The sequence below is a fragment of the Balaenoptera ricei genome, chromosome 8 (genome assembly GCF_028023285.1).
Source record: "Balaenoptera ricei isolate mBalRic1 chromosome 8, mBalRic1.hap2, whole genome shotgun sequence".
Lineage (NCBI taxonomy): Eukaryota > Metazoa > Chordata > Mammalia > Artiodactyla > Balaenopteridae > Balaenoptera > Balaenoptera ricei.
In genome coordinates, this window is record NC_082646.1 from 100614211 (window position 1) to 100638197 (window position 23987).

The 23987-nt window shown below is 40.6% G+C and overlaps 1 protein-coding gene across 2 annotated transcripts; it reads right to left on the reverse strand.

Moving 5' to 3' along the window:
- Nucleotides 1-320: 320 nt before the first annotated feature.
- Nucleotides 321-23192, reverse strand: MTCH2 (mitochondrial carrier 2). Of its 2 annotated transcripts, none has more exons than XM_059931602.1 (13): nt 22894-23192; nt 20603-20687; nt 20348-20454; nt 12666-12692; nt 12405-12467; nt 10460-10517; nt 9839-9890; nt 9340-9447; nt 8098-8191; nt 7079-7126; nt 6085-6152; nt 3810-3885; nt 321-1854 (listed from the first exon to the last, which is right to left on the reverse strand). In XM_059931602.1, exons 1-13 carry the CDS (start codon nt 22978-22980, stop codon nt 1768-1770), a joined length of 960 nt encoding a protein of 319 aa, XP_059787585.1. In that variant the 5' UTR covers nt 22981-23192; the 3' UTR covers nt 321-1767. The 2 variants fall into 2 exon arrangements, with proteins under 2 accessions (XP_059787585.1, XP_059787586.1); XM_059931603.1 differs by having other exon boundaries at nt 9340-9399; nt 22894-23190.
- Between the last annotated feature and the right edge of the window lie 795 nt (nt 23193-23987).

Below are 23987 nucleotides of genomic sequence, written 5' to 3' on the forward strand. Positions count from 1 at the left end.
AAGAGTACCTACCTACCTGCATTTACTAGCCCCTGAATAAATTTCAGACTCTGAGTATGTTAACGGCGTATAAAATTTTATGGAGGACCACGGGTATAGTACTCTTATTGGACTTACAGCTTAGATGCAGTTAGATTGATCAGCAAGTACTCTGAATAATGCCAGGCCTTGGTGAAATTTTTCCACAGCCCGACTTTCGTAGGCAAAACCAAAGCCTTGGCGCCCGCTGGTGGTAGACTGGTTCTCACAGTCAGACAAGCTTCTCAACTAGGCAGGCGTAGCGTGTATGAGAACAGAAGCCACAGGATAATAAACATGGCACATTTTCCTAGATCATCTTTACTTGAAGATTTTTTTTGGGAAAAAAAGTAGGTAATGCAAAACATTTTTATATTAAAACAAATGCAGATAATATTGAATAGAATATAAAATTTACATTCCTTTTTGAGACAAAGAGACATCAAAGACATTTCAAGGTAAGCTACTCAGGAGCTTCAGGCTACATTCCTAAACCCCGGGGGAGGGAGGAGACCCTGCATGCCCACTCTAATATTGTGGGTGCTGCAGCTTTGATAGGGAAGTAGCAAATTCTTCTGAGAAACAGCAAATTCAGTGCTTATTCATTTGGCAACAACCCAGTGGATTTAAGTAAGTGAAACCAAATGCTTTCTCATTTTAGAGCATTTTAACCTGCTTTTAAAAGACCTGAGTAAATAAGATCTTTATGCTTGAGTGGAAATTTATTCCCTTCTAAAATGATCTTTTCCCCCTCCTATGAATGCTACCATGCCTAACTGAGGGTATGACATGCGAGGTGGTCAATATCCTAAGAATCCTGTGGACTTACGTCTGCATTACCAGACGTGAAGTTACAAGTATACCTTCCAAGTGTGTCATTAGGAATGAAAAACAAACTACTCACCTTCTGCAACAACAAAAAGCAAACAAAATAAAAAACAGCAGCACAAAAGATTATATACAATTAGAACTGTATAATGATGTAATTTAGGGATTGGCAAAGACTTAGCTCTTAGAGAAGGGGACTAATGCCGCAGTATTTGCTTTTCATATTTTATATGATAATAAGAATTTCTTTTGGGAAAAAAAAGCCATTATGCTTCCTTTCCAAATCTTGCTTATTCTAACTGTCCTTTTTTTGTTGTTGTTGGCAACACAATTTATTGCTTTGCAATAATAGACTGAAGGCATGGATGCCTCATGCAGAGATTTTCTAGGGTAGATTAGCAGTGTATTGTCCTTTCTTTGAAGTATGAGAGACAGGGTTAATTAAATGTGCTTAGAAGAATATACTGGGAGACAGATTCTGGTGGATGCTGCTGAGTTTTTAAGGTCTACTAAAGAAAAGGTAACTTATAACCTCCCATATCATTTGCCTTATTAATTTTCTTAAGTTTCACAGAATTATTTCTCTTTCTTCACAGGATTGTACTCTTCATTTTACAAAGCCTTAAACTAAGACTCAAATTGCATGACAGCCTGCCTGTACCTTTAGGTAAAAGCAACTTCCTTCTTTAAGTAAAATAATCTGGAGTAAAAATGTTTCAGAATAACTAAAGGGGGAATATCAGTGGTAAATTATGTTGTGCTGGAAAAAAGAACAGAAAAAGGCAGACACCAAACACCTCCATTTTCCCAAGGTTAAATGATTATTAAAAAAGCGTGCCACACTGTATAGAAATCAACATTCTCTCCCATAATTCTGTGCATCTGGGACTATAGAAATGTCACTGTCCCTGCCCCACATCTTCAAATTAACATTCTCAGGTCACAACAATAAGTCTTCCCAAAGGGGACCTTCCGGAAAAACAAGCTATTTCCTCGGCTCATATTTCCCTGGAAAAAAAAAAAATGATAAATACAAATAAAGTCTAGTGTGAAAATGAGGTCAGCCAGTCCAAATCAGCAGAGACAACTGGACATATTTCTGAGAAACATGACTAAAATGACCAGGATGAAACCGGGACTATCACCACAGAGCAGCAATGTGTGTTCTCTGACTTAAGCTGAGCGTTTGTGGAACTAACTACAATTCTGACACACGGATAAAGGCAAGTATTACTTACCTATTTAGACAGAATTCCCAGTTTGGATTCTGGCTCTGCCACTTGCTAGCTAACTGGATTATCAAATGAGTCAATTCATATAAAGTGTTGAGAACAGTCCTATCACGCAGTTAAGTCCCAGCTTTTGTTTGTTTGTTTGTTTTTTTGACCGTGTGGCACGTGGGATCTTAGGTCCCTGACCAGGGATTGAACCTGAGCCCCCTGCAGTGGAAGTGTGGAGTCTTAACCACTGGACCGCCAGGGAAGTCCCTGTGCCAGCTTTTATTTGTTTTGAATGGAATGGTAGATCTCTAAGGAGTACTTATAAAATCTTATAATTAAAGTAGTAATGTTGTGAGTTTAAATGAGTAGACTCTGAAGTTAGACAACCTGCATGTAGATCCTGCGCTCCCAAACACTGGCTGTGTGACCTTGGGTTACATAATTGGTATTATTTAACCGTTCAAAGTCCCCGTTTCTTCATATGTGAGGTGGGATGATAAAGAACGGTACCTATCCTCACACGGCTGTTCTGAGGGTTACGTGAGCTGATACATGAAAAACTCCTTGCATAATGCCTCATATACAGTAAGTGTTCAATTAAGATTTGCTGTTGTCTTGAGCATTTAAAGGACTAACCGTTCCCTAGGTAAGGTGTCTGATACCCTAATAATTTTCTAGTTGCTTTCTTCCTATAGCAGGGGGCTGGTTAGGAAGTGGGGAAAGAAGGGCCACCTTTCCTTTTAAATGGGGACCACAAAAGGAGATTGCCCAACCGAGAACGTAAAACTCAGAATGAAACCCAGAATGTTCATGTTAGGTCTGTCTGGCAACCATCCAGGTGTCCTGGCCTGGGTTCACAGAAGGGCTTGTTGGGCATGCTGAGCAAGAGCCCCCCCAGCAGCACTTAGGCCTTTGCGTTCAGGCTGGGAAGCCTGAGCCCTGTGAACAAAGGCCTTTCTCGTATGTGTCACCAGTGCTATCATATAATGCAACAAAGAGTTTCCTCATACAATTTCTTCTACAATCCTTTAAAAAGTGCTTCCCATTCAAAAACAGCTTTCAACTGATGGCCATTTTAGTGATTCCATGTTAAATTTAGCCCACAGCCATTTATCATTTTGGTTCCTAATAAAGCTCTGCCTAGATTCATCAAGAATTTTTGGTTGGAGATGACCTACACCTCACAGCAATAACAAACAATAAATTGGAGTCTGGACAAAATCATCCACTAACATGACTCTGGAAGTAAGAGATCAGCCCTTTCAACAATATTGTGACAAATAATGTCATAAATAAATAACTTTTTATTTCTCAGCTTCTCTAAATACTGTAGGAAAACACCTGAATATATTAGGAGATTCTGAAAAGTTACAAAAAGGTGAGGTTGGAAAAAATAATCTGAAATCAAGGGCATCATTTTAACAACCAGGATAACTGTCTACCCAGACCTTATTTGCAATTTGAATGTGATCACCCAAATGGCTCCCAGATCACATCTAGGAATTCTTAATTCTTCACTACCTCTCCTGATTTCCAAACAGCACATTTTATTACTATGCCAGAGTGACATATGGAACACTAAAAAGGGTACATTAATTGGTAACTAAAGGATAACCTACAAGAATTAACCTGGGATTCCAGAGACATTTAAGAAAACAAACAAAAACAAAACAAAATAAAATACGAGGAGGGGAGAGGGAGGGAGGGAAAGCGGGAGGGAGAGAGAGAATGAGAGAGAAGTACCTCTTTTTGCAGCAGGCACCAGCAATCTATCCAAGAAGAATACACTGGGGAGTAGGGAGGGCATCCACCAGCAAGCCTGAAATAGAATAAAAGGTTAGCTACGGAAGTCAACATTTATGAAACATTCTCTCAAGAGCTCAGTAAATCTTTGTCAAAACATTCTTCCTGGAAAGTTCCCTGAGAAGCAATTTTAGTTCTGAAGAAACAAATTCTATTGGAGCAGGTGAAAGACTGAGCATCCAAAACGGACCGCCCTCCCTTACATTCAGGTTTTGAATCAACATAACATAAACAGAAACTTCAACCAGTTATGTACTTTCTAAAACATCTAGGCTTAAATTTGTGGACAAATGAAATCCTAGAACATAGTAATTATACGATTAAAAAGCAGGGAAAGAGAATTTAAAAACTAAGTAGTATTCAAAAGACTCCAAACATGACAATGGACAGTGGCGTGAAATGGTGGTGACTACATGCTCTTACTCAGGTATAACGCCTTGTCACTTCCTCTCTCAAAAAGTGCAAATAATAATAGAAACAACAACAAAGACAACAACACCACACTTAACCAATCCTTCAAGCCTGCTCTGGGCCGAAATGTGGCAGCTGCTCCACAAAACACAAAACAAACAGAATATGGTAACTGTGCTCAGAACTCCACACAGCTATCAATTAGATATCTTGTTTGAAAACAATGACATGTATAATGGCATATTGTGGTAGGTACTCCAGAGGAACAGACTTTTGAAATAAATCAAGAGGCAAAACTTCTGGGACTTCCCTGGTGGTCCAGTGGTTAAGAATCCGTGCTTCCGGGATTCCCTGGTGGCGCGGTGGTTAAGAATCCACCTGCCAATGCAGGGGTCACAGGTTCCAGCCCTGGTCCAGGAAGATCCCACATGCTGCAGAGCAACTAAGCCCATGCATCACAACTACTGAGACTGCACTCTAGAGCCCGCGAGCCACAACTACTGAGCCCGCGTGCTGTAACTACTGAAGCCCGTGCGTCTAGAGCCCATGCTCCGCAACAAGAGAAGCCCGCGCACCGCAACGAAGACTAGCCCCCGCTCACCACAACTAGAGAAAGCCCGCGCACAGCAACAAAGACCCAACACAGCCGAAAATAAAATAAATTTAAAAAAAAAAAACACCATTCACTTTATAGCAGTACACCATATATACTCAATAAATATTTGTTAATCAGTAAATATTAAAAAAAAAAAAAAAAAAAAAGAATCCACGCTTCCACTGCAGGGGTTGCAGGTTTGATCCCTGGTTGGGGAACTGAGATCCTGCAAGCCACACAGCGTGGCTAAAAAATTTTTTTTTGAATTAAAAAAAAAACGAGGCAAAACTTCTGTCCAACCTGGTAGAGTCAGATGGCACCTAGAAGCTGGAAATCAGTGGTGTCCACCACCACACCCACCCCCTTCCCCAGCCAGTACATGAAAGGTCAAGAAACTTTCCATTTTCAACCAAATTTCCTACTTTTCTTACTTGAAAACTCACTTTCTCCATGAAGCCCTGAGGAAAAACAGGTACAGGTTGTCATTCAATCCCTGACATACTTTTTGTAACTTTTGAAAGAGAGGATAAGGACTTAAAACAAAGGAGGGACTTCCCTGGCGGTCCAGTGGTTAAGACTCTGCTGCGCTACCAATGCAGGGGGCATGGGTTCGATCCCTGGTCAGGGAGCTAAGATCCTGCATGCTGCACCTCATGGCCAAAACTAAATAAAAAAGTTTTTTTTTAAAAAATTGTGGGGACTTCCCTGGTGGTCCAGTGGTTGAGAGTCCATCTTGCAGTGCGGGGGGCGCTGGTTCAATTCCTGGTCGGGGAACTAAGATCCCACATGCTGCGGGGCAACTAAGCCTGCGTGCTGCAGCGAAAGATCCTGCATGCTGCAGCTAAGACCTGACGCAGCCAATCAATCAATAAGTAAATATTAAAAAAAAAAAAAAATGTGAAAGTAGAGCAATTTGGTAATTTTCCCACCCTTTTCAGAAAAGAACCTAGACTACTGGCAAGTGCACATTATTTATAAATGCTTGAGAAATATTATTTGTGCCCTTCTCTCTTCCAAAAAAGGATATGAAGTGGCTGCTTATAATATAAATTGATGGGACTGCTGGTACATGGGGCAGACAGAGAAAAAAATTAGGAAATCTATTAACAGCACCAACTGTACTATCCTCCCCAAATTTCTACCAGGACTGCCCTACCTGTCAGGCATACAGGTAGCCAACTAGTAAGACAAGAAACGCAAGGCACTTACCCACAGTTGTTGACAGCCATAAGATTAGAGACAAGCACAAAGGGGTACGTCAACATACTGGCAAAAAACTGTAAAAGAGTAAAAAGACAGCTAAGTTACTAACTCATTCCTAGTCTCCTTTATTCTTCTCCCTTAGTCTTAGTGCCACTGTGGTCAAATACTCCAACATCGGTTTTGCTTTCTCAGTATCCCAGGAGAGACTAAATTACACATTTTTGAGCCTGCAGATGTTTCCTCCTCTTACCATACCACTACATGCAACCTTTTAACCAAAGACCAGAAGGCTTCTCTTATTCTGTGATTGAGCCCTCATTCAAATAAAACTGAACCTCATCATTTGAAAGTAAATACAACTAAATACAATAAGCATTTCAAAATAGCCCTGAAGAAAACAAGACAACATGAACATCCTTCCAAAGACAATGGAAACTACTTCAAAAGTCAACTACTGGAAGACTCCACATGATTCAAGAGGGTGAATTTTCCAATACAGGTTCAGCGTGATACAGTGAGAAGCAGGGGCAGATCTGTGATGAGAAATGCCCACTTACCCCCTCTGAAAGCTAAACAGCACCAAATTATGGAGGCTTGTTATTACTGTTACTGTGATGCAGGGACTCTGGGTTATTCTTACCTCTGAAAAATATTAATAAATTTGAGAGACTCTCCTGTGAGACAGCTGGTTGCTTTAAAGCAGTGACGACAAAGAAATTGAAAAGAAAAGAGAAGGGAAGAGAAGAAAAGAAAACTACTCCTAAAAAGGGACTTCCCTGGTGCTCCAGTGGCTAAGACTCCACGCTCCCAACACAAGGGGTCTGGGTTCGATCCCTGGTCAGGGAACTAGATCCCACATGCTGCAACTAAAGATCCTGCATGCCGCAACGAAGATTCCACGTGCCACAACTAAGACTCGGCACAGCCAAATAAATAAATATTAAACAAACAAACAAACAAACCTACTCCTAAAAGGCTCAAAGGATTTTTAAAAACTTACTCCTGTGACAGCTTGGGAATAACTCTTCATTTCATTCATGGTGGAAACCTAGAACAGGAAGAAAGCCTTTATTAGAACGAGTAAGAAAATTAAGCTGATATAACAGCTAATTGCCCCCAACCATATCAATATATTCTATCTCTGCATTATTAGTTTCTTTGACAACTTGAAAATTAATTTAGAGGATGAAAACATAAAACATTATAAGCATAAAAAGGCAGTGATCAAAATGATCAACCTGATTCAACATTAACAGACAAGTTCATATTAGACTAGGATGGAGTAGGAACTAATATAATAGCCTCAGGATTTCAAAAACAACAGAAATGCGATTGGTAACCTTTTCCGATGTCTTAGAAATATTGAGACAATCCCTGGAAACAACACTGACGGTATACTGAGGGACAAGTCACTCCCTCCGTATACACCTAGCTGTGTACCAGATGCTGTGGGGAAGACGAGTCTCAGTACTCAAGAAACCAAGCACATGGATTTTTAGTCCTACCCCTGGCCCGGGTGTGTCCTAGTTCCCACCATGCTTTGGGGCTGCCTGTGTTCCAAGAGGTATACAATTGCTGAGGCTGGAGAAACACTGCTTTTAGGGAAGGCTGATTCTCACCCCCCACCCCGCCCCCAGGCTAAGGTTTCTAGAAAGCCCAATACAGGAGTTCCCTTAACACTTCAGATTAGATGAAACACCTGCATACACTATAAAACTATCCTGCTTCATAGTGTCCTCTAACATTAGGCATCAATAAAGAAGTGATCTCCTTGCAGCATGGAGAAAGGTAGACTCTTAGGCTCACTCTGCCACACCCTAGGGACTTTCTAGGTGCATCTCTCTATAGTAAACAGCATAGGTCATTCCATTAGCCTTTAAAATTTTGACTATTAATATATAGCTATATAATGACGAGTCTGGCACATAACCAACTGCCATCTTACTTTAAAGCTAACCTAGCTGCCAGGTGGATACAATGAAGTCAGCACCAGCACATCTCATCAAGGGCACAACCTACCCCGCTGTCCAGTGCATAAGTATTGACGAGGTAGGCCAGTGAGTTACAGAGCCACAAAGAAATGATGTCACCTAGGAGGCGAGGAATAAGACCCCTACACGAAGAAACAATAAAAATAAGCACCAAGAAATGTGATCAGTAAAAAGGTAATTCACTCAATATAAACACTTCTCAAAGAATTAATTTCAAAACATTCTAGAGAACTGAAAAGACACTGAATACGAGAACCTAACCAATTCATTCTAGTTAATATAACTGTTCTTGAGGCTAATCTCTAATGACTTTTATTCTCATTTAAAAAATGCAGGTCAGCTATACCCCTCTAAGATATGGCCAATGGCTCACCTTACTATTAATAACTATAAGCAGGGAGGCAAAAAGTGTGCCTATTTCGGAGAAGAGACTTAAATATGATTATTGCTAAACTACTTGATATTCAAATTTGGCAGGGCAAAAGATGAGAAAAATTACAAAATGAGAATGGCTCAAACACAGATACAGGTGAAGAGCATCAAAAAACATGTTTCCAGGGCCTAGTTAACCGAGGTGAGGCAGTGTGGAAGAGTGGGACAAACATTACCTCACAGACTGAAGACCAGCGTTTAAATGCCACTTCTACCACTTATCAGCTATGTGACGGGCAGCAAATGAACTTCCCAGAGCATCAGTTTTTTTTTAATCTCTAAAATGAGAATAATAATAGCTGTCTTGCCTACTTCCCAGAGTATTTATGATACTCAAACATAAAATCAACTATGTGGAAACACTCTGAAAATTAAAAAGGACCATTTGGTTAATAATGCGGTTTTTGTTGTTAACAGAAGAACAAGGGTAGTAGCCTAAGTTCTTCCAAAGTAAATTCAAGGGAATGAATACAGTGCAAAAACGTATTCTCTCAGGATAAGGAAGATACATGGTAGATAATTTTCCATTTTTCAAAAATGAACTTTCCTCATTTCATCAACTATATAGTAATTGAGAACTCACTGTAAGGGTAGAAACTTCAATGAATTTATCTGTTAAAAAAAAAACACCCTCACTTCAAACATTTTAGATGTGCAGAACAAAAGTTTGGGATCTCTACAAGAGAATTTAAGTCAGATGGGCCTAAATGGAGTTTAACATGAAATAAACCCAGAGAGTACATTTTCTCCGAGGTTTAAACAAGGAGTCATGTCCTCGTTCTCATTAAAGCTTTCTACGCACACAACAATCACACGCACAAATCAGTAATTTACTCACGCAAAAAACCCTAGGATGCCCTCTTCCCGATAGATAGTCGCTATGGAGTCACAAAGTCCACTAGGTTCAGAAGAAAGAAACGTGAAATACGTCAAGATTATTTTGCAGCTATCAAAAAAAAATGTTCAATTACCACTTCTGACAAGGTGAAACTTACACCTCCACCCCTGCTCCCTTTTCTACCACCCTCACTCTGCAAAGACAGTTGAATTTAGAGATAGAAGTGGAGATATTAATACCTAAGGGTGTAGTCACATGCAGTCAGGGTGAATTCTGGCTTCAGTGGTCCTGCAACTTACTCTGAGATCCTGGTTAGGCTCCTAAACCTGTCTGGGCTTTTTTCTTCTATTTTACTGTTTTTTTGTGTGTAGATCAAATGACATAAGACATATGAATTTGTTTTGTAAGCTCTAAGGCATCATAAAAATGTAAAGTATTATTATTCTAATACTTTGGCTTCAACAGATCTCCCTGAATACTTGAAAACAGAAACACTTACCAGTACTTGGATTCTCTGCCAATGAATTGTACCATAGATCTCAGAGTGATCACTATAGAACACAGAGAAAAGATTTTTAAGCTACATTGAGATAAATTTTAATAGCCCTGGGGAAAAAAAAAAAAAAAAGGTTTTCCCACCTAAAGACACTACGCTATCTGGATAAATTGGATAAAAGCCAAAATAGGCAAACAAAAAACAAACAGGCAAGGCACTTTAGTGAACTCCCATGTCAACCTATCTAAGTAGTCAGGAGAGATCGTGATATAAAAGAAAGATAGGGCTTCCCTGGTGGCGCAGTGGTTGAGAATCTGCCTGCCAATGCAGGGGACACGGGTTCGAGCCCTGGTCTGGGAAGATCCCACATGCCGCGGAGCAACTGGGCCCGTGAGCCACAACTACTGAGCCTGCGCGTCTGGAGCCTGTGCTCCGCAACAAGAGAGGCCGCGACAGTGAGAGGCCCGCGCACCGCAATGAAGAGTGGCCCCTGCTCGCCACAACTAGAGAAAGCCCCTGCACAGAAACGAAGACCCAACACAGCCAAAAGTACATAAATAAATAAATAAATTTGTAAAAAAGAAAGATAAAAAATCAGATTTCAGTTATCAACTGCAAACATACCATGGAAGGGATGTGTGATGAGAGTAGCAGCAGAACGGGCCATCATCTCTCGAGTTGTCTAGAAACAATCAACACACACTTGTGAAATCTAAGTAAATGACACTCAAATTCCTGAGAGAAGTCATGTGGGTGGACACTGTAGAATAAGAGAGTGAGTGACAGAGCACTCCTGCCCTTCCTGGAGTCAGGAAGAGTAGCCTGAATGGGATGCAATATAATACACTATCATTCTAGCACAGCTTTCACTCATGGATTTCAATACTGTTATAGCTACTTCTCAAAATTTCTCTGCAAAGCAGGTTTCTGTTATCTTCTCAAATTTAAAGATGAGAAAAACAAAAGCAAAGAAACAGGGAAAGGGACTTCCCTGGAGGTCCAGTGGTTAAGACTCCACGCTTCCAATGCATGGGGTGCAGGTTTGATCCCTGGTCGGGAACTAAGATCCCACATGCTGCAGGGTGCGGCCAAAAAAACAAAAACAAAAACAAAACAAAAAAAAGAAACAGGGAAAGTCACCAGCAAACAGTAACCTAGCTGGAATAAAACTATGAGGCTTGGGGCTTCCCTGGTGGCACAGTGGTTAAGAATCCACCTGCTAATGCAGGGGACACAGGTTCGAGCCCTGGTCTGGGAAGATCCCACATGTTGTGGAGCAACTAAACCCGTGCACCACAACTACTGAGCCTGCGCTCTACAGCCTGTGAGCCACAACTACAGAGTCCACATGCCACAACTACTGAAGCCTGAGCGCCTAGAGCCCATGCTCCACAGCAAGAGAAGCCACAGCAATGAGAAGCCTGCGAACCACAATGAAGAGTAGCCCCCACTCGCTGCAACTAGAGAAAGCCCGCGCGCAGCAACGAAGACCCAATGCAGCTAAAAATAAATAAATAAAAATATAAATTCAAACAAACAAACAAACAACTATGAGGCCTGTATTTAGACTATTAAATTGCTCTCTCATTGTGAGTGATTTCAGAGACTCTGATACTCTAATATCTACACTAGACAAATGTCAGGCTCTATTTAATCTGTACCAACGTCTCAAGGAGAACACAATGACGTTCATCTGTTTTTCGACCAGAGCCCTGTAACTGTGCAGTATCTTAGAGCTCTATATTTACCCTAGTTTATCTTTCTTGTCCAGGACTCAGTAAAGAGGTTAGTAAAAAATTCAATCACAATACTTGGAGGTAGGCTGTAAATATAGTAGGTCCGTCGTTCGTTTTTGCATTTAAACATTATCTTCATTTAGTTAAGAGATCTCTCACCCCTACTCTAATGGTAGTTCTACGAGCCTTACGATGAACTAAATAAAGTTAAGAAAATATAAAACACATTAATACATGCATCTCTACTTTTAAATAAAATCACTTCATGAAAATTTACAAAAAACAAAGTTGACTCATCTGACATCTTGACCTATAGTGATGTTTGTTCAGTGATATATACTTTAGAAGGCAGCTTTCAATGAAAAATTGTGACATCTCTATAGACAATTAGGTAATGTAAAGACTAGAAATAAAAGAGTATTATTAAGTCAGGCATGCAACAAACTCCAATGGTAGAAGACAGGAGTGGGAAATGGACGATAAGGACATCTTAAAGTCAGAATAATGTTGTAAAAGCATTTCTGGATATATAATATCCAACACACAAAGGCCCTGGCCACTATTTTAATACTTTTGGGCCAGAGATTTCCAACTCTATTATAAGAGGTTTCAGTACCTCCTCAAGTTTAAAGATGAGTGGGCAAATTATGTTTCCTTGAAATTCCAAACAGCAAGCAATGTTTTTTTCTCTCTTTATGTTCTACATGCAGTAAAGCCCATATTAAATTGAAAGTTTAATTTTGTTTGGAACAGACACTGAACATACAGGCCTGATGATCCTGATTCCACAACTGCCAGCTTGCTCTGATTTAGAGAAATCATAATCATCTTACCTCCTTGATAACTCGGTCAAAGGAAGATGAAACTTCTTTCTGTACATTTCCAGATCCTGACTCCTGGAAATCAAAATGAAAGAAGATAGATATGTTGATGGTTTTAAATAGAACTGTTCAAACTGGTGGCCACCCCGTATAACAACACTCTCTACGATGAAAGAAAAGCTGACTGCTTGTCCCTTTTCCTAAAGAGGACCAAAGAGCAACAGTAGCTTGCAGGGAAAATAGACTCAGGCATAGAAATCGGCTCCAACATACCTCAGCCTTGTCACACTCCTGGTAATGCTACAAAGGAAGAGAAAAGGAAAGGATGATTAGGGCTATCATAGTGTTATTGAGACAGAACATAAAATGAAAATTCTATTGATTGGCAGAAATTAAAATAGTTGATTTTTTTGGCTGTAAATCTCCAATTAATTTCTACTTCTAATTAACACTTGGAAATAAGTGTCTAAGATGATCTTGTTGCTAAGTTTAACATACTGATTGATCAGCTCATAAAAGTACTTATCTAAAAGAAGAAAAAGGAGGGGCTGCCCTGGTGGCGCAGTGGTTGAGAATCTGCCTGCCAATGCAGGGGACACGGGTTCGAGCCCTGGTCCGGGAAGATCCCACATGCCGCGGAGCAACTAAGCCCATGCGCCACAACTACTGAGCCCACGCTCTAGAGTCCACGAGCCACAACTGCTGAGCCCGCGTGCCACAACTACTGAGGCCCGTGAGCCCTGGAGCCCGTGCTCTGCAACAACAGAAGCCACCACGATGAGAGGCCCGCGCACCACAACGAAGAGAAGCCCCTGCTCACCGCAACTAGAGAAAGCCCGCACAGCAACAAAGACCCAACACAGTCAAAAATAAATAAATAAATTTAAAAAAAAAGAAGAAAAAGGAAAACAAAGCAAAGCAAAAATCCAAGAACATTATTTTTATTTATTTATTTGAATTTCATTTATTTATTTTTATACAGCAGGTTCTTATTACTTATCCATTTTATACATATTAGTATATATATATGTAAATCCCAATCTCCCAATTCATCACACCACCACCCCCCGGCCCCGCCTCTTTCCCTCCTTGGTGTCCATATGTTTGTTCTCTATATCTGTGTCTCAAATTCTGCCTGCAAACTGGTTCATCTGGACCATTTTTCTAGGTTCCACATACATGCATTAATATACGATATTTGTTTTCCTCTTTCTGACTTACTTCACTCTGTATGACAATTTCTAGATTCGTCCACGTCTCTACAAATGACCCAATTTCATTCCTTTTTATGGCTGAGTAATACTCCATTGTATATATGTACTACATCTTCTTTATCCATTCGTCTATCGATGGGCATTTAGGTTTCTTCCATGACCTGGCTATTGTAAATAGTGCTGCAATGAACATTGGGGTGCATGTGTCTTTTCGAATTATGGTTTTCTCTGGGTATATGCCCAGTAGTGGGATTGCTGGGTCATATGGTAATTCTATTTTTAGTTTTTTAAGGAACCTCCATACTGTTCTCCCTAGTGGCTGTATCACTTTACATTCCCACCAACAGTGCAAGAGGGTTCCCTTTTCTCCACACCCTCTCCAGCCTTTGTTCTTTGTAGATTTTCTCATGATGCCCATTCTAACCGGTGTGAGGTGATACCTCACTGTAGTTTTGATTTGCATTTCTCTAATAATTAGTGATGTTGAGCAGTTTTTCCTGTGCTTCTTGGCCATCTGTATGTCTTCTTTGGAGAAATGTCTATTTAGGTCTTCTGGCCATTTTTGGATTGGGTTGCTTTTTTAATATTGAGCTGCATGAGCTGTTTATATATTTTGGAGATTAATCCTTTGTACGTTGCTTCATTGGCAAATATTTTCTCCTATTCTGAGGGTTGTCTTTTCGTCGTTTATAGTTTCCTTTGCTTTGCAAAAGATTTTAAGTTTCATTAGGTCCCATTTGTTTATTTCTGTTTTTATTTCCATTACTCCAGGAGGTGGATCAAAAAAGATCTTGCTGTGATTTATGTCAAAGAGTGTTCCTCCTATGTTTTCCTCTAAGAGTTTTATAGTGTCCAGTCTTACATTTAGGTCTCAAATCCATTTTGAGTTTATTTTTGTGTATGGTGTTAGGGAGTATTCTGATTTCATTCTTTTACATGTAGCTGTCCAGTTTTCCCAGCATCACTTATTGAAGAGACAGTCTTTTTTCCATTGTATATCCTTGCCTCCTTTGTCATAGATTAGTTGACCATAAGTGCGTGGGTTTATCTCTGGGCTTTCTATCCTGTTCCATTGATCTATATTTCTGTTTTTGTGTCAATACCTTATTGTCTTCATTACTGTAGCTTTGTAGTATAGTCTGAAGTCAGGGACTCTGATTCCTCCAGCTCTGTTTTTTTCCCTCAAGATTGCTTTGGCTATTCGGGGTCTTTTGTGTCTCCATACAAATTTTAAGATTTTTTGTTCTAGTTCTGTAAAAAATGCCATTGGTAATTTGATAGGGATTGCACTGAAACTGTAGATTGCTTTGGGTAGCATAGTCATTTTCACAATATTGATTCTTCCAATCCAAGAACATGGTGTGTCTCTCCATCTGTTTGTATCATCTTTAATTTCTTTCATCAGTGTCTTATAGTTTTCTGCATACAGGACTTTTGTCTCCCTAGGTAGGTTTATTCCTGGTTATTTTATTCTTTTTGCTGCAATGGTAAATGGGAGTGTTTCCTTAATTTCTCTTTCAGATTTTTCATCATTAGTGTATAGGAATGCAAGAGATTTCTGTGCATTAATTTTGTATCCTGCAACTTTACCAAATTCACTGATTAGCTCTAGTAGTTTTCTGGTGGCATCCTTAGGATTCTCTACGTATAGTATCATGTCATCTTCAAACATTGACAGGTTTACTTCTTCTTCTCCAATTTGTATTCCTTTTATTTCTTTTTCTTCTCTGATTGCTGTGCCTAGGACTTCCAAATCTATGTTGAACAGCAGTGGTGAGAATGGATATCCTTGCCTTGTTCCTGATCTTAGAGGAAATGCTTTCAGTTTTTCACCATTGTGAATGATGTTGGCTGTGGGTTTGTTGTATATGGCCTTTATTATGTTGAGGTAGGTTCCCTATATGCCCACTTTCTGGAGAATTTTTATCATAAATGGGTGTTGAATTTTGTCAAAAGGTTTTTCTGTATCTTTTGAGATGATCATATGGTTTTTCTTCTTCAGTTTGTTAATATGGTGTATCACACTGATTTGCGTATATTGAAGAATCCTTGCATCCTGGGATAAATCCACTTGCTCATGGTGTATGATCCTTTTAATGTGTTGTTGGATTCTGTCTGCTAGTATTTTGTTGAGGATTTTTGCATCTATATTCATCAGTGATATTGGTCTGTAATTTTCTTTTTTTGTAGTATCTCTGTCTGCTTTTGGTATCAGGGTGATGGTGGCCTCATAGAATGAGGAAAAATGACAAATAACATACAAAGGAACTCTCATAAGGTTAACAGCTGATTTCTCAGCAGAAACTCTACAAGCCAGAAGGGAGTGGCATGACATATTTAAAGTGATGAAAGGGAAGAACCTACAACCAAGATTACTCTACCCGGCAAGGATCTCATTCAGATTTGATGGAGAAATCAAAAGCTTTACAGACAAGCAAAAGCTAAGAGGATTCAGCACCACCAAACCAGCTCTACAACAAATGCTAAAGGAACTTCTCTAACTGGGAAACACAAGAGAAGAAAAGGACCTACAAAAACAAACCCAAGACAATTAAGAAAATGGTAACAGGAACATACATATTGATAATTACCTTAAATGTAAATGGATTAAATGCTCCAACCAAAAGACACAGACTGGCTGAATGAATACAAAAACAAGACCTGTATATATATGCTGTCTACAAGAGACCCACTTCAGACCTAGGGACACATACAGACTGAAAGTGAGGGGATGGAAAAAGATATTCCATACAAATGGAAATCAAAAGAAAGCTGGAGTAGCAATACTCATATCAGATAAAATAGACTTTAAATTAAAGAATGTTACAAGAGACAAGGAAGGAAACTGCATAATGATCAAGGGATCAATCCAAGAAGAAGATATAACAATCATAAATATATATGCACCCAACACAGGAGCAACTCAATAGATAAGGCAACTGCTAACAGCTATAAAAGAGGAAATCGACAGTTAACACAATAATAGTGGGGGACTTTTAACACCTCACTTACACCAATGGACAGATCAACCAAATAGAAAATTAATAAGGAAACAGAAGCTTTAAATGACACAATAGACCAGATAGATTTAATTGATATTTATAGGACATTCCATCCAAAAACAGCAGATTACACTTTCTTCTCAAGTGCGCGTGGAACATTCTCCAGGATAGATCACATCTTGGGTCACAAATCAAGCCTCAGTAAACTTAAGAAAATTGAAATCATATCAAGCATCTTTTCTGACCACAACGCTATGCGGTTAGAAATCAATTACAGGGAAAAAAACGTAAAAAACACAAACACATGGAGACTAAACAATACGTTACTAAATAACCAAGAGATCATTGAAGAAATCAAAGAGGAAATCAAAAAATACCTAGAGAGAAATGACAATGAAAACACACGATCCAAATCCAAGAACATTATTTACTAAACACACACATATAACAGAAAATAAATTGATAAAAACATAGCTTAGGGGCTTCCCTGCCGGCGCAATGGTTAAGAATCTGCCTGCCAGTGCAGGGGACACAGGTTCAAGCCCCAGTCCAGGAAGATCCCACATGCTGCGGAGCAACTAAGCCCATGCACCACAACTACTGAGCCCGTGCTCTAGAGCCCCCAAGCCACAACTACTGAGCCCACGCGCCACAACTACTGAGCCCACGTGCCACAACTACTGAGCCCGTGTGCCACAACTACTGAAGCCTGCGCACCTAGAGCCGGTGCTCTGCAACAAGGGAAGCCACCACAATGAGAAGCTTGCGCACCACAACGAAGAGTAGCCCCTGCTCACCGCAACTAGAGAAAACCTGTGTGCAGCAACAAAGACCCAACGCAGACAAAAATAAAATAAATTTAAAAAACCCAAAAAACACAAAACATAGCTTAGGACGAAGGCTATGGAAAAAGCCTCAGGGCTTTTTCATGGGAAAAGCAGGTCCAATACCAAATTAGGGCAAGATGCTTTTCTTCACTGTACAAAGAACAGAGAATTGGTGCTAAGTCTGAATAGCTGAAACCACCTCACTCCCACAAAAGAAGATGCTTTTTTCTTTTGGAGAAGAGAACATGAAACTGCCAGAGCTCAGACTGCACTGGAAGAGGAAATATTATTTGTGGGATATTTCAGAAATAGAAGATGGGCTAGGTGAAATACAAGAACCAGACGACTGACCTCCTAGTCATAACCAGATTTAAAAAATAGAGAACACTGTCTTTTACAAAAAGAATTACATTTTAAAAATAAAATCAGAGGAAAGAGAACAAACAACATGATTAAGCAAAATGATGGTTTTGGGTCAAATTCCAGGTCTTTGACAAGAATTAATTCTAACAGTTTCAGGAGTTTTAAAAAATCCTCACTCATTTCTAGACTTTGGTTTTCACTCCATTAATAAAATTTTCAACCTGTCTCTTCTACATTATTCTGAAGAGATTTCAATTTAATTCTTGTTCAGATATACAGAACTCTTTCTTGTTCAGAAAGACCTGAATTGGTCTTTCTTCTTGATTGATTAGTTGCTTTTGATACTAAGTATAGTACCAATACCCTGTTCTATTTCATTTGGCTACATGTGAAACACATATTCCAGGTACTTGGTTACCTCAAGTTTGTCTTACTTTTCCTTTACATAAAGGAACTTGATCTCAAGTAGTAATTTCACTCTTGGTCTATACATAAACCTCTTTGAACTAGATGACAACTACTTTCCCACATGAAAATCTAAACCTCATTTAGGTAACAGGAATGCTTTCACTGAGCCAAAGTACAGTGTGGCTGGAAAGGAGAGTAGTAATCAATCCACCAAAAACATTGGCCCATTAAAACTCCATCACTCTGACCCATGGGCCACCCAAAATGCTGCTTCTAACATTCAGTCCACACGCATGATGACAAGAGTAAGTACAATGAATAACAAAACTGCTCCCATGTGAGGAACTAACTGGAAAAGCTCTCCAACTCAATTCAACAAAGTCTGAAGAGAATTTAAAACCTAAGCCAATCAGATCATGAAACTGATTAACAAAACCACGATTTGCTCATCAAATGATAAAAAAGTAGAACTGGGGCAACATTAAAGCCTTAAAAAATACATGGAGGATTGTACCAAGTACTATTGGCAGTGGTTTTTTTTGGCTGAGCCTTGCAGAGTGTGAGATCCCAGTACCCTGACCAGGGATCGATCCCATGCCCTCTGCAGTGGAAGTGTGGAATCCTAACTACTGCACTGCCAGGGAATTCCCTGGACTGAGTACTACTGAAATAAACAGTCACAAATAAACACTATCCTGACTTTAACGTTTATCTTGTTAAGTTTAAAAAAAAAAAAGTTTGTAACAGAAAACATTTACTAGGAGTAACACTAGGAATAAGAGGAAAATAACATGAGAAAGAAATGTATGTTTTAACCAGCTTCCTTCCTCCTTCAAAGAAATAAAATGAACTACACAGGAGCTCAAATGAGTGTACTTAATTTCTGCTCAGAACAACTGGTCCAGAGGAAGAAGCTTGCGTAGATCAAAATCAATTACTTCATTTTATACAAATTCTCCTTGCTTCCCAGGAAAGAATTAAGAATGGGTATTTCAAGTAAATGTTTTTCAAGAGGAAGAAGGGCCATGGATGTAAAGACGTATATCTTTGAAACTGCTCTTGATCAGTAAAACAAACTGTACGTAAAAGGTTATCTAGGGCTTCTCTGGTGGCGCAGTGGTTGAGAATCCGCCCGCCAATGCAGGGGACATGGGTTCGAGCCCTGGTCCCGGAAGATCCCACATGCCACGGAGCAGCTGGGCCCGTGAGCCACAATTACTGAGCCTGCGCGTCTGGAGCCTGTGCTCCGCAACAAGAGAGGCCGCGATGGTGAGGGGCCCGCGCACCGCGATGAAGAGTGGCCCCCGCTTGCCACAACTGGAGAAAGCCCTAGCACAGAAACGAAGACCCAACACAGCCATAAATAAATATAAATAAATAAATAAAATTTAAAAAAAAAAAAAAAAAAAAAAAATCAATTACTTCATTTTATACAAATTCTCCTTGCTTCCCAGGAAAGAATTAAGAATGGGTATTTCAAGTAAATGTTTTTCAAGAGGAAGAAGGGCCATGGATGTAAAGACGTATATCTTTGAAACTGCTCTTGATCAGTAAAACAAACTGTACGTAAAAGGTTATCTAGGGCTTCTCTGGTGGCGCAGTGGTTGAGAATCCGCCCGCCAATGCAGGGGACATGGGTTCGAGCCCTGGTCCGGGAAGGTCCCACATGCTGTAGAGCAACTAAGCCCATGCGCCACAACTACTGAGCCTGCACTCTAGAGCCCGCAAGCCACGACTACTGAAGCCCGTGCGCCTAGAGCCCGTACTCCACAACCAGAGAAGCCACCGCAAGGAGAAGCCCGCGCACCACAATGAAGAGTAGTCCCCACTCGCCGCAACTAGAGAAAAGCCCACGCGCAGCAACTAAGACCCAATGCAGCCAAAAATAAATGAATAAATTAAAAAAAAAAAAAAAAGGTTATCTAGCTCTGTGCTTTGTGACCACCTAGAGGGGTGGGATAGGGAGGATGGAAGGGAGACCCAAGAGGGAGGAGATATGGGGATATATGTATAGCTGATTCACTTTATTATAAAGCAGAAACTAACCCACCATTGTAAAGCAATTATACTCCAATAAAGATGTCAAAAAAAAAAAAAAGGTTATCTAAATCTATGGGAAGATGGATTGATTTTCTTCTTACCTGTAAAACTTTACCATGGACCACAGTTCCAAGGACCCCTGAACACAGTCTTGGAGTTAAGCCTGTGAACAACCCACGCTTCCCATCGATGCTTGCAATGTGCTGAGCTAAGAACACAAGTCGGAGATTTACATTCTAGTTGAAAGTAATGGTTACATAGAAATTTCAAGGAAACATGCTTTCTATATATTTTTTCAGTAACTCCTATCACACCCTTCAATGTCCTCCAATTCCAAATAAATCAAAGACACTTACCATAACAAAAGAGACCTGGAAGCTGACAAACTTGCCGCCCAAAAATATTTCGTCCTATTGTTGGAGGAAGAGGCTCATATCCCACCTTTAGAAACAAGAGACTATATCAATACTAAGCAACATTCCCAGGAATGCCTGGGTTGCAAGGTCTTGAATAAAGAACAAATTTAGAGTTATAATTTTTAACACAAGTTAAAATGCAGTGTATATTTTCCAAGACAGTGATGAAGTATCATTCTTGTCAGTTGTGGTGTTTTTTTTTTTTTTTTTTTAATTTTGTCACTTGTTTAAGACTGGTTTCAATAAAGTCCAAGTTTTCTTTTGGTTCAAATTCTACAAAGTAAACCATGTAGCTGAGATAGACTGGTATCAATCTGAAAATAGAATAAGGGAATTTTTGTGTTAACAATGCTACAGTTTACTGAGGACGCTCAAAAATATTTTCTAAAGAAATTCAAGCACATTTTAAATATTTGGACGAAGTGAGAAGACTAAGCCAGCATCAACTTCATATTTGGCTAGCAAAACAAACCACTCAAAAGGCAAATGCAGATACAGCTGGGGATAATTCATTTGGGAAATAATTACAAGCTAAGTCCATGTTAAAGGAGCAGACTGTCATGAACAATCTAATGAGTCATTTTAGAATTAATGTCATCATTTTATTTCTACAATATATTCAGACTCTTTAGTGCCAAAGGGATACTTGAGAGAATGAACGTTGTCGGACATGGTTTTGACTCTCCTGCTGTGATTCTCAACCTGTTCAATTAAAGAACTCCTGAAAGTGTCACTGTACAACTATTTTTAAAACTGAGTATTTGGGAATTTCACCAAAACCCCTGAGACACTTGGCAACACAAGCATGTTGTGCAATCAGGATTAAGGAGTTTTTGAGGCAAGAGCTCTGAATGTCATTAGAAAACCTTGCCTCCTGGATAAGGACTGAGTAATGGGCTTATATCAGATTTACTGCAAAATGCTTTTACCTCAGATATTATCTAGCTACAAATGTGCCAATTCTGTTTTAGATGTCACAATACATTTCAAAGATTTTGTTCTTTCTTTCTTTCTTTCATTTTTTGGCCACCTCTAGTGGCTTGAGGGGATCTTAGTTCCCAGATGAGGGATTAAACCTGGGCCTTCAGCAGTGAAAGCGTGGAGTCCTACCTGACCACTGAACCTCCAGGGAATTCCCTTTGTTCTTAACTTAAACAACTTATTTTACAATAGTTTTTTTACATATAGGTTCTGAATCCACAACGGTCAACTCAGCAACACATGATATGGATTAGTATCATTAACTCAAAAATAAGAAATGAGGCCTTCCCTAGTGTCTTGCATATTTTTGACAGAAAGGCAGATGGTGAGGACAGGGGTTCTATCCTTGGTACTATGCATGATGTAATTACGTCAACGCTCAACGAAAGTTAAAAAAAATGAATGACCTGCCCGTCACAGGGAAATTCAGAAAGGCAACTGAACAATACTACCTAATGGTCTATTGTCAACTATAACCGGGTGAACTTGCCTGTGAATATAAAATACCATTTAAGAATTATTTCACAGTATATTAGAAACTAACATATATACTTAAACTCGATAAAACTTTCAGCTGAACTGATTTCACATCACTCTGACATGTGATTTTCACTGTCATGAGCCACATGGGCTGCTGTTGAAGAGGGTTCAGTGGATCCTTCCGAAATTTGACTCAGCAATCGCTTGATTATCACTTCTGAATGAACTCCTTGTGTTTCTCTGGGTATCTGGTGCTAAAATCTCAGAACAGAAGAGCAGTAGTAACAGCAACAAAAAAAGAGAAAACAAAAGCTAATAAAATGTTGGCTCCCCTCGAATTTCAAATTTGTCTTCAACAGATTTCACGTTTTGCGTTTGGGGCCGGGGAGGAGAGAAGGATGCTAATTTCAGAGCAGCGGAGAAGGAAAGGTTGGCAAGCCCTTGGCGGCGCCCAGCCAGGATCAACCTCAGGGAAGAGAAAACAAAGTTCAGGGGAGCCATCAGGCAGGGCAGGGCGGCAGCCGGATACCGGGAAAGGAGCGGACCTCACGGCTTGGCTGGGAGGCGAGACCTCGGGAAGGCCCACGGGCAGCGGGAGCTCAGCGGGCGGTGGAAGTCGTCCCTGCCGGGAAGGAAGGGGCGGGCAGCAAAGAAGGAGCAGCATCTCAGGAGACTGAAGGCCCGCAAGGTTGGAGCCGGTTCTCAGGCGCCTTGGGCAGCGGCGACCGAACAGGGCGCCGGGCGAGGAAGGGAAAGGCGACGACTCATACCTGGATGAGCATCTTCACGTACATGAGCGGCTGGGACAGGATGGTGAGACCGGAGCCCAGGAGCACCTGACTGGCCGCGTCCGCCATGATGGCACCCGCGGACGGACAGACAGACGGAGCCACCAAGCTACCACGCCGATCCGAGATCACGTGCCAGGGCCGCCGGCTTCACTGGCCCGCCCGCGGCGCCGGAGCACGCACGCACCGGCGCGCGCCTCCCCGCGCAGTCCCCGCCCCGAGAATTGGCAAGGGCTCGCGAGCGGGCGCAGAGGTCGGGGCGGGGCTTGCGGGCCCGGGGCGCATGCGTTTTGGGGTGGAATCCGCGCCCTCCACTAGGAACAGCAGTTTCTCCTGCGCTTGCGCAGGCTGGAAGCATCCGGGGGCAGAAGAATGGGCGTGGCGGTGGGGAGTGACCCTGGCGGCAAAGGCAAGGTCAGAGGAGTGAAATGAATTGGAAAGGATTCGTCGATGTTCTTCGCCACTGCCCTTGCCCTTTTGGCATCAGCAACATAAGCTCCAAAGAGTATTCAGCATCAGAATCATGAACAATCTACTGGCCAACAAAACTAGATAAGTTTGAAAAATGAATCCATCAGGGGGCTGCTATACATGCACTCATTCATTCAGTTAATGTTAACTTCTCAGAGACGCCTTCTCGGGCGTTTATTTAAACTTACCTCCCCTTTATTTCCTACTCCATAGTCTTGAAACACTTATCATTGTCTGAAATTTATTTTTTTGTCTCCTCCACCAGAATGTAAACCCCGTGAATCCAGGAGCCGGGACAGCCTCTGTTCCTTGTATGTTCAGTGCCTGGCACATACTAAGTGCTCAATAAATATTTATTGCATAAATGAACAATTACTTCAGTGATTACCAGGCTACAGGTTATTAGAGGCAAAAAGAAAATGGCATTGTCCTCAACCCTTCAGTCCCAGCTCACATGTTCTATATCAACGCTTAGGCAGAGCCTGGTGCAGAGAATAAAGTGCGAGTGGAGACTTGCATTTCAATCTTGGCTCTCTTTCGTATCAAAATGAGTCAGAAGTCATTTTATCTTATTCAGTTTTCAATTTTTGTATCTAAATCTAAGG